The sequence below is a fragment of the Bos grunniens genome, chromosome 10 (genome assembly GCF_055505025.1).
Source record: "Bos grunniens cultivar Pamir isolate PY7600 chromosome 10, Bosgru_T2T1.0, whole genome shotgun sequence".
In the NCBI taxonomy this organism is placed as follows: domain Eukaryota; kingdom Metazoa; phylum Chordata; class Mammalia; order Artiodactyla; family Bovidae; genus Bos; species Bos grunniens.
In genome coordinates, this window is record NC_141174.1 from 30,376,999 (window position 1) to 30,393,079 (window position 16,081).

At 35.9% G+C, this 16,081-nt stretch overlaps 1 protein-coding gene across 5 annotated transcripts in view; it reads right to left on the reverse strand.

Annotated features, from left to right (window-relative positions):
* The window catches only part of MNAT1 (MNAT1 component of CDK activating kinase), a 210,418-nt gene that overhangs the window by 46,064 nt on the left and 148,273 nt on the right, over nucleotides 1–16,081 (reverse strand). Inside the window, exon 8 of one of the 5 annotated variants that reach the window (XM_086320402.1) lies at nucleotides 5,337–6,233. The exons of 3 other annotated variants lie outside the window; for them this stretch is intronic. In XM_086320402.1, coding sequence (XP_086176528.1) covers nucleotides 6,197–6,233 — 37 coding nt within the window. In that variant the 3' untranslated portion in view covers nucleotides 5,337–6,196. Of the gene's footprint in view, nucleotides 1–5,336; nucleotides 6,234–16,081 lie in introns of those variants that run through there. One more of the 5 variants, XR_015134236.1, reaches the window with a different exon arrangement.

The following is a 16,081-nucleotide window of genomic DNA, read 5'->3' on the forward strand; positions in this document are numbered from 1 at the left end:
AAAGTAAATAGCTGAAATACTATTTACACTCTACCTGTGATATGTCCCTGAATTATATTAATCATTATTCAACCATATCACTAAGGAGAGGAGGAAAAAATCTCCAAATTTTCTAAACTTGGTAGCATTTTCTTAAAAATGAAATGCTATAGTAAGTGGAATTATAGTTCTGGGATGAAAGCCAAATTATGATGAACACCTATGGCAAATTTAAGGTTTTACAAGGAAAAGTGAAGTCACTCAGTCGTGTCAGACTCTTTGCAACCCCATGGACTGTAGCCTACCAGGCTCCTCTGTCCATGGAATTTTCAAGGCAAGAGTACTGGAGTGGGTTGCCATTTCCTTCTCCAGGGGATCTTTCTAACCCAGGGATCAAACCCAGGTCTCCTGATTTGTAGGCAGACACTTTTACCATCTGAGCCACCAGGGAAGTCCTTTTGCAAGGAAAAAGATGAACCAAATATTATTGTCTTAAAATGTACTTTTTAACCAAAAGAAATACAAACATATTTTAAGAAATATTAATGAATAAGAAATTAACTTGTAAGTTTAATTTTAGACTTCATTTAACACCCCCCCCCCGCAAGAAACATGGCAAGACTTTAATAAAACCTGTTTATAAGGAATCATTTCCTTAAAGATAAGTAATAATACATTTCTAATGTCATTAGGTTGCAAAGAATTCATACTAAAAGAAAGTACCTGCACATTTTGGTCAGAGAAGGCAATGGCACCCCACTCCAGTACTCTTGCCTGGAAAATCCCATGGACGGAGGAGCCTGGTCAGCTGCAGTCCATGGGGTCGCTAGGAGTTATACACAACTGAGCGACTTCACTTTCACTTTTCACTTTGATGCATTGGAGAAGGAAATGGCAACCCACTCCAGTGTTCTTGCCTGGAGAATCCCAGGGACGGGGGAGCCTGATGGGCTGCCGTCTATGGGGTCGTACAGAGTCGGACACGACTGAAGTGACTTAGCATAGCATAGCATGTAGTATTTATATATCTGTGTATAAATACTTTTACACATGTTGGGACTTTAGGCAATAGTATTCACTGACACTAAATCATGAATATTAAGAGTTCAGTGTAGTAAGTGAACAATAGAAGTCCAATATAGATGGATACATAGATATACATATATCTCTACAGACAAATTTTTAAAATAAAGGACACTATGACAAAAGTTGGAGAACCATCATAAATACAAAATTTTAAGGTGCACTCAATTCCGCAATGGGCTTTGTTATGACAGAAGCTTTTAAATCTACCTACTACTGCTGAGTCCAACCCACACCCACAGCTGTGGCAAGTGGTGGTGGTGAATCAGAAGGAAGTGGCAGCTGCACATACTCTCTGGCAGCAGAATAAATGCAGTCTCTGTCCCCCACTGACTTCTCTCTCAGGGCCTCCCTTGACACAGAAGGCAAACAGAGTGAGCAGTGAAAAAGAAAGCCTGAAGCAGCTGCCTTAGTCATTCAGGATGCTTGTACCTCTCACACTCAGACTTGTGTCTGAGTGTCATGTTCCATAGGCCATGCAAAACTCTGAAGGAGATCCCCACTCTATGAAAGTCACCACAGAGTCATTCGGACACTTGAGCTAAAAGCCTTGACATTTTCTTAGATTATTATTCTCCATGTGCAATCTGTTGCCAAATCCTACTAATTCTATCTCTTAAATCTCTCTTGAATTCATTCTCTTAACTCCATCCTCCCTGTTTAGATGTCTCTATTTTAGGCTATCTTTTTTTTTTTCAGTCTGCTCAAATACATCTCTACACTGCTGCATTCATAAGTGTTTTTCTAAAATGTGAATCTGAATATTCTAAAATGTGAATATGAATATGTGTTTCATATTCACATATGAAAGGTTCTTCAAAAATTTCCTCTTACTAAAATTGTATGGTCTAGAGTCCAGCTACAGAGAAAACAGTGGTTTTTCAACCTTGCTTTAAGACACAAAGAAATAAAAAGAGAAAACCATGCATCATTCAAAGTACTTAATATGACAAATAAGACTCTTCGTGATCTGGATCCCAATTAGTTTCTTGTCAATCTCTGTTACAAACTGTGCTCTAATCAGATTGAACTACTTGAACAAATTTCTATCAAAGGCATCATGCTCTTTCAAATCTCTCCCCTTCTCTAACAGAATGGTCTATGCATGCTACTGTGCTGTACTGTGCTCAGTTGCTCAATTGTGTCCGACTCTTTGTGACCGCATAGACTGTAGCCCACCAGTCGCTCCCCATGGAATCTTCCAAGCAAGAATACTGGAGTGGGCTGCCATTTCCTCCTCCAGGGGATCTTTTTGACCCAGGGATCAAACCCAGCCTGCATTGGCAGACTGACTCTTTACCACAGAGCTACCTGGAAAGCCCATGCATGCTACCAGCAGACCCCAATTTATCCTTTTAATTCTACTGTCTCTCTCAGGGCTTTTTTGACCCTCTTCCATATAACAGTATGGTTGTTTACAGGACAATCTCTCTCTCTGGAGGTTACTGGCACAAACTTAGTAATATAAATTTTTGCACAAACTGTAAACTATGCATATGTGGCATATAATGAAGTAACATGACAGATATTTCCCCCAATATTTCTAAAGCTATTATTAATCTCTAGAAATGTAACAAAGATTGAAATATGTGTTTTAATTTAGAAAAATCTATCAGTCAAACAAGTTTTCATCATTAAAAAGATGCAAGTTATTGAATCAATGAAAAATCAAGGAAAAGTGTTTCCTTAAATAAGCTTTTTGTTTAAAATTTAAAACTTCTTCTGTCTCTTTTAAAGTGGTGGCCGTTATATTTATTAGTGTTCAAGTGTCAGATGTCAAAGTCATTTAGCCTCAAATGAGCCTCAGAATCATGTCTATGCTTCAATCCAGGGATTTTGCTAATGAAATAATTGGAAGATAGCACCCAAATTTAACAACAATCTATTTATAAAAATAACAAATGAAAAATTACCTAAATGCCTATTAGAGAACTAGTTAAATAATGATATGGAAAAATTTAAATGATGCTATAGATAAATATGAAAAGACAGCAAAATAAAGTTAAAAGAGGTAACATAATACAGCATAAGTGTTTTTGTAAAAATACGTATTATACATGAAAATATGAAAAGGTCTAGAAGGCTATTTACCAAGGCTAAACCAGAGTTTGCAAAGTATAGTCACCAATCAACAGTATTAGCATCACTGCGGAATTTATTATTAACAGAAACAAAAATTCTAGGGTTGTACTCCAGCCCTACAGAATCAAAAACCCTGGAAGTAGAGCCCAACAATGTGCGTTTTAATGAACCCTCCAAGTGACTCTGATGTATGGCAAAGTTTAAGAATCATTACTCTAGATTCTTTATTGGGATCAAGATCCCTTTGAGACCCTGATGAAAATTATGAATTTTTTTCCCAGCAAAGTACCCAGTTGGACAAATGTTCAATTTTATGTATATTTCAAAGATAAACATGGGCAGAGGCTGCCTGCAGTAGTAATATACTATTCCCAAATGGGACATATCCATTGAGCCCTAGGATACTTTACCTACAAGAAACAATGCATACTTATTGCAAATAAGTTGCTAAAATTAAATGGAGAAAAATCAAAGAACAAGAAAACTGTAAACCAATCCCTCAATTCCGGCACACCAGTATTTCCTCTGGTTTGTCTTCACTTACTCAGATTCCAAAGCTGACACAAAATCTCCTGGGGTTTAACTTTCCAAACTTCTGAACTTTATTGAGTTCATAGGCTGAACTTGTGGCCTTTGCAGTGGAGAATTCTCACATGATCACTATTCCATTTGACTATCAATCTGTGTACTTAATGGCCTTAAGAAATAACACTTTTCAGTAAACTTATTCTTAATTTAAAAAATTTTTTGAACACTGTGCATGTTTTAGAAATATGGAGCAAACTCATATATCCTACAATGTAAGCAGATTCCTTAGCTTATATTAAGAATGAATATCAAACTACAAAGACTTCAACTCATGGTGTCATAAGAATACAAAGACTAAAAATTAAAAGATTTAATTAGGCAATCAGTAATCATCCCCTACTTTTATTTTTCCAAATGAACTGCTGGCATCTGTAATAACATATGTATCTCATATGATAATGAATTTTAGCCATATAAAAATATTAATGCTATTCTAAGAAAAATATTTCAACTCTTTTTTAAAAAACACTATATGCACACCTGCTATTCTCCTATCAATCCTAGCAGGAAACCATTTTTCCTCTACATCATGAGCAATAGAAATGTACTTATTAAAACATTAATCACAGTCCATTATATTCTGACTCACTGCCAAAAGTTCCCATTACATCACTGAAAATATCTATTAACCAAAACCTGCTTCTGACAAGTTACAGGAGTGTAGCATTCAGAATTTAGTAATGTATTATAAAAGTCAGTTTAAAAAGAACAGTTACACAATTGATTTTGCAGTGGCAGCAAAAATAATTAACTTTTTTTTGACATTTATTACCAAAAGGTTGATTTAACTGGTGTTTCTACTGTAAAATTATTTTAAAATTATTTCAAATTTCACCTAGCATTATTAAACACATTTACTATGAAAGAATTAAATACAGATGACTGTTTAAAGAATTTCAAAATGTGCTGAATACACCACTGTATGTAAAACTATATTGTCTTGTGTAAATATGGGACTTGTTTAGAGCCATGTCTCACAGGAAATTGTAGCAAATGAAAACCATCCCTGTTTTTCCACTCCCACTCTTTAGGATTTATGTCTTTACATTTAAAACCAGTAATACAGAGAAACAAACAAACAAACAAAAAACATGGCAACAGTACCTTCAAACCAGAATAATGACAACTCTGGGCACTCTTATAATGCTAAAATAACTGAATATTATTAGAAGTAAACCTTGAAGATATTCTGATGCTATACCATCAGAACCAATTATCTAGTTTTCACTTGTTGGATGTTTGTTTGGAGAGTGGTGACACTGACTTCTTCCAAACCAGGAGAAAGGTAGTTGACATTTAGCAATAAAGTACTAAGAAAAAAGCATAGGAAATATTGGTTATTATTTCCTGAGCATATTTAATACAAACTATTTATGGTTTATTGCGATTGTGAATACTGAAAAAAAAAAAAACTAAATAGTAGACATGGGTAATTTTTTTCTTCTTTTAACTGTGCTTTCAAAGTTTTCCTATAATGAATATACATTATCTTTATAATAAGGAAAACTCAAAGAATTTATTTAATAGAAGCCCTTAAAGCCACATGTGACAACTGGAGAAGAAAAACCTTATTTGTCTTAATGCATTAGAGTGAATTGCATGTATTTTCTTTCAAATATAAATGTTTATAATTTTTATTTCTAAAAATAGGAGTGAATGACAATTTTTAGTAGCTTGTATAAAATCTAATGTTTCTGAAGCATGATGTTTAATTTAGTTGGAAAATTCATGGTAGAGGGATTCAGAGAAATTAAAAGCATGAATTATATCTTAGTTAAGAAGGGGACAGCAAAAGAAAACAGACCTAAGTTACAATCATAGAACATGATAACTATAAATTAGCAAGGTTCTTTAACCTAAGAGCCAACATGTTTTACATTTGAAAGGTTAAAAGAGTCACCAAGCTACACATGTCTAATAATTTCCTAACAACTCAATCTCCAGAGTACTTTTCCTTTTTTTTTTTTTTAAACATCAGTCTCTTCAAATGGAAATACAATTTCTACTACATACTCAGAGAAGACAGACTTACCTCTACTTGAAAGTGGTTTTTAAGAAAATATGACTCTTTCACGGCATACCTCAAAAAAGTTACCTGAATTTTAGCATGTGATGCTGAGTTCTCACCAAGGAAATGAAGAATTAATGAGCTATTATACACTTTACGGTACCCCCAATTAAAGGGCAAGTCAACATATAATTAAAGAGAGATTTCTGCTGATGTTTTTAAAGACCCTCACTTTATAGTATTATCCCCAATGTGAATATAAATCTCTAGGTGATTAATTTTTGTTCTATGCTTATTACTAAAATTATTATTTACAAACTCAAAACTCCTCCTAAAAACACTTAACAATTTCCATTAAGTCTTCTTTAGAACAACTACAAGCAAAAGATAAATGACAAGGGAATTCCTTGGCAGTCCAGTGGTTAGGACTGTGCTCTCACTGCCGAGGGTGCTGGTTCAATCCCTGGTCAGGGACCTCAGATTCCACGTGCCACTAAGCCAAAAAAAAAAAAAGATAAAGACAAATCCCTACTAGTATACTCATCTCACTTCTTCTTTATCTGTTTAAGCCTTTAACAATCACTCCTTGATTACTACTTCTGTTACACAATTGACTAGTGAGTAATTCTCAATGGTATAATGTAAGTAAGTTAGATATTTTTATAGTTGCCATAAATTTGGACAGAAAACAAACTACAGGGTATGATTACTCTTAGCAGATCTTTAAAAAATCATTGCACTTAATAAAAAGTAGAGATTATAGAAAGAGAAACAGTACTTAGATTAAAAATTAATTTCATATATATCATGCTAGACAATTAAATGACCAAGACTACATAATTTGACATTGTTTTTATATTAAAATTAACCGTGCCTGAAAATGCAACTTGATCAGCATAAGGAAAACACAAACAAAATCAATCAACAAAGTTAAGCTGGACGTAGACTTTAAAATGAGTTTAAGTTCAGTATATACAGAGTTCATTACATATCAGCAATATTCTCAGTAAAAACTGTTAACTCCAATGGTAACATTTGTCACTCAAATAGCTAATGTTTATACAGAACTTATCACGTGTCAGATACTATTCCAAGGGTTTATCATTTATTAACTCATTTGATACTCACAATTCCATGAGATAGGCACTTATATTATCCATATCTTGAAAATGAGTAAATCAAGACACACAGAAATTAGTAAAGTGTCCAGGGAATTAAAATTAGTGAAAAATCCAGAAATTAAACTCAGGCAGAGTATGTTCTCTTCTCTTACTAAAAAGTTAATATGATAATAAGCCTTAAATACTTTGGTGTTATTGCATTTTATGTTTAATAAAATATAAGAGGAACAGGTGACATTATTCCTACTGGTAATTTATCATCCTGGTGATATTCATTAACCACACTAACTGTTAATCAGGTGGAGGCAGTATGTAATCCCAACTACTAAATTGCATTCCTTCTGTCTGTTAACTAGTTCCTAGTGTTGGCCAAAGTCAGACTCACTCAAGTATCCACCTCCATTAATTCTTCCTTTGCCTCTAAAACTAATGTGACCTCTCCCTCTCCATTGGTACATAAAACCTTCTTTACTATTAAACAACAATAACAGTTAACATTTATTAAATGTTTCCTAGGAATCAAAAGCTTAAATGCTATAAACTAAGTTATATAAATAAAAAATCCTGAGAGATAGATTCTATTACCATCTTCATTTTACAAATAAGAAAAGTAAGGTTCAGAAAGGTCAAGTTCTCGCAGCTAAGAAACAGAGCCTGGATTTAAAACTAGGTATGTTTAACACTAAAGTCTATGTTGCTTAAGCCAAAAGCAGTAACACTATGGCAGTATATATATTATACTCCATTGTATCCTATTTACTCACATACAATTGTATCCCATAATTCTATATCAACAGTTCTTTGTTGCACAAAATGATGACTTACATACTTTTATTTCCTAAAAATAAATTGGGCTTAATGAGCACTTGATGAATAAATGGATGAGAAAACAGATGATTACTACAAAAGCCATATATCTTTTATTTATATATATATATATATATATATATATATATATATATAAAAACCAGATTATCAATTCTCACACTTGTTGGCCTTAAGACCTCTTTACACTCTTAAAAATTACTGAGGACTCCCAAAGATATTTCATTTAGATGAGTTATATCTACTTATATTTTCTATATTTAAATTTAAAACTAAGAAATTGGAAAATATTTAGTATTTTAAAATAACAGTTAAAGCCCCTTAACATGTTAACACAAGTAACATACCATGTTAACACTAGTCAAAAGGAAGATGGAATGACTGTTTTGATATCAAACTAATCAGATTTCATAGCAAAGAGTATTATCAGAAATGAAGGATCATTTCATAATGATAAAATAAAAATTAAAACAACAACCCTAAATATTTCTGTTCCTAGTAAAATAGCATTTGCAAACGACATGAATATTTATATTTTAAGAAAACCAGTGGACTACAAAAAATTACTACAACTAATGAGTTTTGCAATATTATAGGCTATAAAATCAATATATAAAATATCTGCTCATTCCAGAAAAAAGCAATCATAAATTGAAAAAAAAATTTTAATGCCATTTATAATAACAAACTATAAAATACTTAGGAGTAAATCTGACAAAATATATGCAAGTCCTGCCCACCAAAATTGTACATTATTGAAAGAAACTAAAGAAGACCAAAATAAATGGAAAAATAGACTCCGTTCACGAATCAAGACTGTATTTTAAGACAGAGCCAACTCCCTCCAAAATGATCTACTGATTCAAAATATTGGCAGATCTTATGAGCAAAGATACCCCAGGAGCACAGGAACACTTAAAGCACAGATACTGGTTTCTATTGTTGTTCAGTTGCTAAGTTGTGTCCAATTCCCTGCAACCCCACGGACAGTAGGTAGCCTGCAATACCAGCTTCCCTGTCTTTTACCATATCCCTGAATTTGCTCAAACTTACGTACATTGAGTCAGTGACACCATCCAACCATCTCATCCTCTGTTGCCCCCGTCTCCTCTTGCTCTCAACCTTTCCCAGCATCAGGGTCTTTTCCAACGAGTTTGCTCTTCGCATCAGGTGGCCAAAGTATTGGAGCTTCAGCATCAGTACTTCCAATGAATATTCAGGATTGATTTCCTTTAGGATTGACATTGGTTAGATCTCCTAGCTGTCCAAGGAACTCTCAAGAGTCTTCTCCAGAACCACAGTTCAAAAGCATCAATTCTTCAGCACTCAGCCTTCTTTACATCCAACTCTCACATCCAACATGACCACTGGAAAAACCATAGCTTTGACTAGATGGACCTTTGTCCACAAAGTGATATCTCTGCTTTCTGATACACTGTCTAGGTTTGTCATAGCTATTCTTCCAAGGAGCAAGCGTCTTTTAATTTTGTGGCTGCAGTCACCATCTGCAGTGATTTTGGAGCTCAAGAAAATGAAATCTGACACTTTCCACTTTTTTCCCATCTATTTGCCATGAAGTGATAGGACTGGATGCCATGATCTTCGTTTTCTGAGTGCTGAGTTTTAAACCAGCTTTGTCACTCTCTTTCACCCATTCACCTTCATCAAAAGGCTCTTTAGTTCCTCTTCACTTTCTGCCATTAAAGTGGTATCATTTGCATATCTGATGTTGTTGATATTTCTCCCTGCAATTTTGATTCCAGCTTGTGAGTTATCCAGTCCAGCATTTTGGTTTCTAATACTATTCTCCAATAAAAGAAACCAAGGCTTCTTAGAGAAATGGTTCCTTCTAGAACAAAATCAAGAAATACATATACCAGGAGCTTGAAGCTTCTTGCAGTGCCAAAAGTAAAGATATACTTATAAAAAGATGCAATGATGGGAGAAAGGCAAATGGGTACCAGAGCCAACTAAAACATCTCAAATGGTCAAAATTGGATTATAATCCAAACTGTAAAATAAATATTCACTAGTCCTTAAGGACAGGAGGAAAATGAATAAACAAACAGATGGTGGAGAAGAGACAAATCGCCAATGCTGAAGAATTCCAAATAACTTACATAGATACTACATCCTCAAGGAAAGTGAGCATTAATCCCCATCCCTTAAGTGTAGTCTGTGCATAGTGATTTTCTTCCAAAGAGTATAATAAAGACAGAAGGGATAAGAGTACATTACAGTGGACAAAGCTGACAAATAATACCTCAACCAGGTGATCAAGGTTAACATCAACAGTGATAAGACATGTGGATAGCTTGTACTAAGACATAAGCTATGAGCTTCCCTCATAGCTCAGTCAGTAAAGAATCTGCCTGCAATGCAGGAGACCTGGGTTCGAATCCTAGGTTGGGAAGATTCCCTGGAGAAGGAAATAGCAATGTACTCCAGTATTCTTGCCTGGAGAATCCCATGGACAGAGGAGACTGGCGTGCTACAGTCTATGGGGTCAAAAGAGTCAGATACGACTTAGCAACTAAACCACTAAGACATTCTGAAAACTATCTGACCACTACTCAAATCTGTCAAGGTCATCAAAATCAAGGAAAGTCTGAGAAACTGTCACAGCCAAAAGGAGCCCATGGACTGCACCACACCAGGCCTCCCTGTCTATCACCAACTCCTGGAGTCTGCTCAAACTCATATTCATCAAGTCGGTGATGCCATCCATCTATCTCATTCTCTGTTGTCCCCTTCTCCTGCCCTCAATCTTTCCCAGCATCAGGGTCTTTTCAAAGTCCATTCTTCACATCAGATGGCCAAAGTAATGGAGTTTCAGCTTCAGCATTAGTCCGTCCAATGAATATTCAGGACTGATTTCCTCTAGGATGGACTGGTGGGATCTCCTTGAAGTCCAAGGGATTCTCAAGAGTTTTTCCAACACCACAGTTCAAAACCATCAATTTTTCGGCTCTCAGCTTTCTTTATAGTCCAGCTCTCACAGCCATTCATGACTACTGCAAAAACCATAGCTTTGACAAGGTGGACCTTTGTCAGCAAAGTAATGTCTCTGCTTTTTAATATGCTATCTAGGTTGGTCATAGCTTTTCTTCCAAGGAGCAAGTGTCTTTTAATTTCATGGCTACAATTACCATCTGCAGTGATTTTGGAACCCAAGAAAATAAAGTCTGTCACTGTTTCTACTGTTTCCCCATCTATGTGCCATGAAGTGATGGGACCGGATGCTATGATCTTAGTTTCTGAGTGTTGAGTTTTAAGCCAACTTTTTCACTCCCCTTTTTTACTTTCATCAAGAGGCTCTTTAGTTCCTCTTTACTTTCTGCCATAAGGGTGGTGTCATCTGCATATCTGAGGTTATTGATATTTCTCCCAGCAATCTTGATTTCAGCTTGTGCTTCATCCAGCCCAGCATTTCACATGATGTACTCTGCACAGAAGTTAAATAAGCAAGGTGACAATATACAGCCTTGACATACTCCTTTCCTGATATGGAACCAGTCTGTTGTTCCATGTCTAGTTCTAACTGTTGCTTCTTGACCTGCATATAGATTTCTCAGGAGGCAGGTAAGGTGGTCTGGTATTCCCATCTCTTTAAGAATTTTAAACATTCTTCTGTGATCCACACAGTCAAAGGCTTTGGCATAGTCAATAAAGCAGAAATAGATGTTTTTCTGGAACTCTCTTGCCTTTTCGATAATCCGACGGATGCTGGCAATTTGATCTCTGGTTTCTCTGCCTTTTGTAAATCCAGCTTGAACATCTGGAAGGTCACGGTTCATGTATTGCTGTAGCCCGGCTTGGAGATTTTTGAGCATTACTTTGCTAATGTGTGAGATGAGTGCAATTGTGCGTTAATTTGAACACTTTGGCATTGCCTTTCTTTGGGATTGGGATATAAACTGACCTTTTCCAGTCCTGTGGCCACTGCTGAGTTTTCCAAATTTGATGGCACGTTGAGTATAGCACTTTAACAGCATCATCTTTTAGGATTTGAAATAGCTCAACTGGAATTCCATCACCTCCACTAGCTTTGTTCCCTGGGTAGAGAAGATCCCCTGGAGAAGGAAATGGCAACCCACTCTCTTATTCTTGCCTGGAAAATTCCACGGGCAGAGAAGCCTGGTGGACTACAATTCATGGGGTTGCAATTCATGGGGTTGCAGAGTCAGACACAACCGAGCATGCACAGTTGATGATGAGAAATGTGATGGAGAATTTAGTTTTAAGACCAAATTGACAAGATTAGGTGTTATAGAAATGTGACACAGGATCCCATCCTGAGGGCCAACTCTTATCAGGCAACTATATACCTACGATATTAGATAGCCAGTATATCGTTTTTCATCACAACTACTCCTCTATACAACAACATTATTTTCTGTAATAATCATGAAGTGAAAAATAGTAACAATGCAGAAAAGGCAGTAAGATCTTTTCCTTCTATTAGATTTTGTGCACATTATAGAAAAGGCAATGGCACCCCACTCCAGTACTCTTGCCTGGAAAATCCCATGGATGGAGGAGCCTGGTGGGCTGCAGTCTATGGGGTCGCTCAGAATCGGACATGACTGAGCGACTTCACTTTCACTTTTCACTTTTATGCATTGGAGAAGGAAATGGCAACCCACTCCAATATTCTTGCCTGGAGAATCCCAGGGACGGGGGAGCCTGGTGGGCTGCCGTCTCAGGGGTCGCACAGAGTTGGACACGACAGAAGTGACTTAGCAGTAGCAGCATGCCACTAAAAATTTTAAAATAAAAATAAAATTCACACAACAAAAAAGAAAAAAGACTAAAATACCCATTAATTATATTAATTTTTAAAAACAAGAAAATATTGATAAGTACAAGAAAGAATGTAATAAAGTTTTTTGTTTTGAGCTCTTATGCAAATTTGTCAGTGAATTCATTAAAGCTGATATTCTTTGCATATTCATGTTCAATAGTCAAAAAGCCAGATATGTGTTTATCTATGCTCATAATAAATTGAAGAATACTTTTTGTTAATTTCCACTTTCTTTCTTTAAGCAACAAGTATCAAAACAGCTAGAAAAAACTCTTATTTGACAGAGTCTCATAAAATAGCTATTTCATAATAAATTCCAGAAATTACAATACTGTTCATGCCTTCGCTTCTTTAGGTGTTTTTTTCTAGCAACTTTCAGGTGTTCTCTAGTCGAAAAACTTTAAAAACAAATAAATATCCCAAGAACTTAAGTTCTTATGATCATCAGACTATCTATATGATCATCAGACTATCTATATGATCATCCATATGATCATCAGACAGTTTACTTCAAATCTACCACTTAAACTCAAAAATATTTAGTACTACAGGGGAGCTGAAAAGAGAAATTTTGCCAGAAGGGAGACAGAAGGATTCTAAAACCTTACAAACTTACTCTTGAGTGAGCCTAAATGTAGGTGGGTTTGTTGCGGGGGGCGGGGCGGGGGCTGTTCTGGGGCTGACTATAAAGCTGGGAGTTCTGTGATTTCACTTCTGTATATAAAACAATATTATTCAGGAACAAAAAATAAAGATGTGCTCATTGGAAGCTTATCCACCTCTCCCTGCCTCTGAGCCACCAGGGAAGCCCAGATAGTAAAGAATCTTCCTGTAATGCGGGACAGCAGGGTTTGATCCCTAGATCGAGATCTCCTGGAAAAGGAAATGGCAACCCATTCCAGTATTCTTGCCTGGAGAATCCCACGGACAAAGGAGCCTCGTGGGCGACAATCTATGTGGTCGCAAAGAGTTGGATATGACTGAGAGACTAATACTAACATTGGAAGCTTACTTACATGCTATGAAATTTAAAAGTAATAACAGCAATTGTTTAGAACATGGACCAAAAGAAGACATTTTCAGGAAGGAGTATTTGAGATCTAACATTGTTCAGAACTGCTAGTATATATTGATTTAAAAAAAAAAAAAAAAAGACTGTCTTTTAATTGTCTATTTTTTTTTAGTTCTCTATACAATGCAACTCTTACTGCCTGTACCTGTAACAGGCCATTCCTACCACCCCACCCTTATACACCTCTGCTGTCAAGGCAGCTTTACCTGAGCTCCGACTCAAAGGCCTGTGGCTCACAATGCCCTCAGTGCTATTTTCCTCATGGGGAAAAAATGGAGGCTGAAACCTTGGCTCGTACTTAGCACAGAATAATTTTGTTTTCATTTTTTTTGAGAATAAGAAAAGTTGCTACATAATTTGAATCAGTTGCCTTCAGAAACACTATCTGAAATTAAAACAATCTAAAGCCAGTCAATCCTAAAAGAAATCAACCCTGAATACTCATTGGAAGGACTGATGATGAAGTTGAAGCCCCAATAATATGTCCACCTGATGCAAAGTGCAGATTCATTGCTAAAGATCCTGATACTGGGAAAGGTTGAAGGCAAAAAGAGAAGAGGGTGGTAGACAATGAGATGGTTGGATGGCATCACCGATTCAAGGGCCATGAACCTGGGCAAACTCTGGGAAATAGCAAAGCACAGGGAGGCCTGGAGTGCTGCAGTCCATGGGGTCACAAAGAAAAGGGTACGACTTGGCGACTAACCACAACAAAAGCATAACAAAAGTTAAGTTCAGTCATATTTTGAAAACTCTGTACATAGGACGGCCTTGGCTGTAAGGTACAGCAGAGAAAACGTACTAAGAACTAAAAACGTAGTCCTAGCTTCGCACTATCCAAAGACGTGACTATGAGCACAGAAGAGTTTTCTTCTTTGGCTTCTCCTGTAGTGAACTCGTGACAGTTCATTCTCCCATAAAAAAGAACTGCTAAGGACCTTTTCCCAGTTCTTGCAGCTCTTTAGACACAAATTTTATTTCAATATTTGATAAATAACTGAACTTAAAGCAACTCACAGAGAACCCTTCCCCCTAATCTCCCTTATCATATTTAAATGGCAACTTTTACCTCAGATATAACCTTGGGAGGAACTTTTTTGTAACACCCAGCTGGCCCCTCCAACACACACACATATCCAATCCATCAAAAATTCAATATTTTATCCCATCAAAATTATATTCATAACTTGACCACTTCTTTGCAATTACACTGTTACCATCTTAGTATAAACCCCTACAATCTTAATCCAGGACAGTTGCAAGTTTTCTTGCTTTCAATTCACCATCCACTCTCCTACACAGATCCTTCTAAATATAAGTCATATGACACACCTTTGTTCAAAATTCTATGACTTCTCATCTTCTTGACAATAAAAGCCCAAGTCTTAGCCATCAGCTAAAAAAAAACCCTATATGATCTAACTAGGCTCAATCTGCCTTCTTACATAAAAAACCTGCTACCACTCCGACCTTATCTCCTCTCCAATTCATGCTATTGCAGACACTGGACTCCTTTCTCATCCTTATACACATGCCCACCTCAGGGCCATTGCACTTACAGTTCCTCTGCCCTTCCTCATAACATCACATGATTAGCTTCTTTGCTTAGTTCATGTCTATTCAAATATCACCCTAAAAAGATTCCACTGCTACCTATGTAAAAATGGCACTCTATACCAGTCACTACATATCCCTCTATCCTGCTGTATTTGTCTCCAAAATACTGCCATCTGACAAATTCATCAGTGTGCTTATATTGTTCACTTCATCCCAATACAATGTAAGCTTTATGACAGCAGGTGTCTTCTGTTTTGTTCACTGTTGTCTTCTTAGTACCTAGAAGAGTAACTGACACATAGGAGGTGCTTCATAATCAAATGAATAATAATCAAATGAATAACAAAAGTAAAAGAACTGATAAATAATCAATTCGTTCCTCAAATAGCATGAGCTAAATACTATGAAGCTTCATTTCCCAATGGAGACAATTACATATAGATTTACAGTCAACTGAATTTTACAGTGATTTGGTAGAAACTGAGAAAATTCCAATAATAAATGGAATCTCCTTTTTTAGAGTCCTATATAAATCTGAATTAAGACTATATTTCATTGTAATAATTTATAGTTATAATTTAATTACTAAACTAAATAATCTATTAATTTATTGCTGCTCTTCTGAGCTTAGAGTATATATTTAATTAATACTATGATTTAATAGTCTTAAAGTCCTCACTACAAAAGACTATTCTGGAATCAACTGCATAATTACATTTCCTCAGTGACCTTATAATCTTGTGAGCATTTACTCTAGACTAAACAGCCTCATTCAGCTGCCTTGTGTCTGACTGTCGATGAAAGAAGCTTGTTTGACAACTGCTTTAGGCAGAAACATATTTTTTTCCATGATTGCAAAAAAAGATTTAAAACTTACCAGACTAGTGCCAGACTAGACCTTTATGCACAAGGTTCATGATAGATGTGTGACTTGATTTCTAATTCAAATGCCAATAAAAACA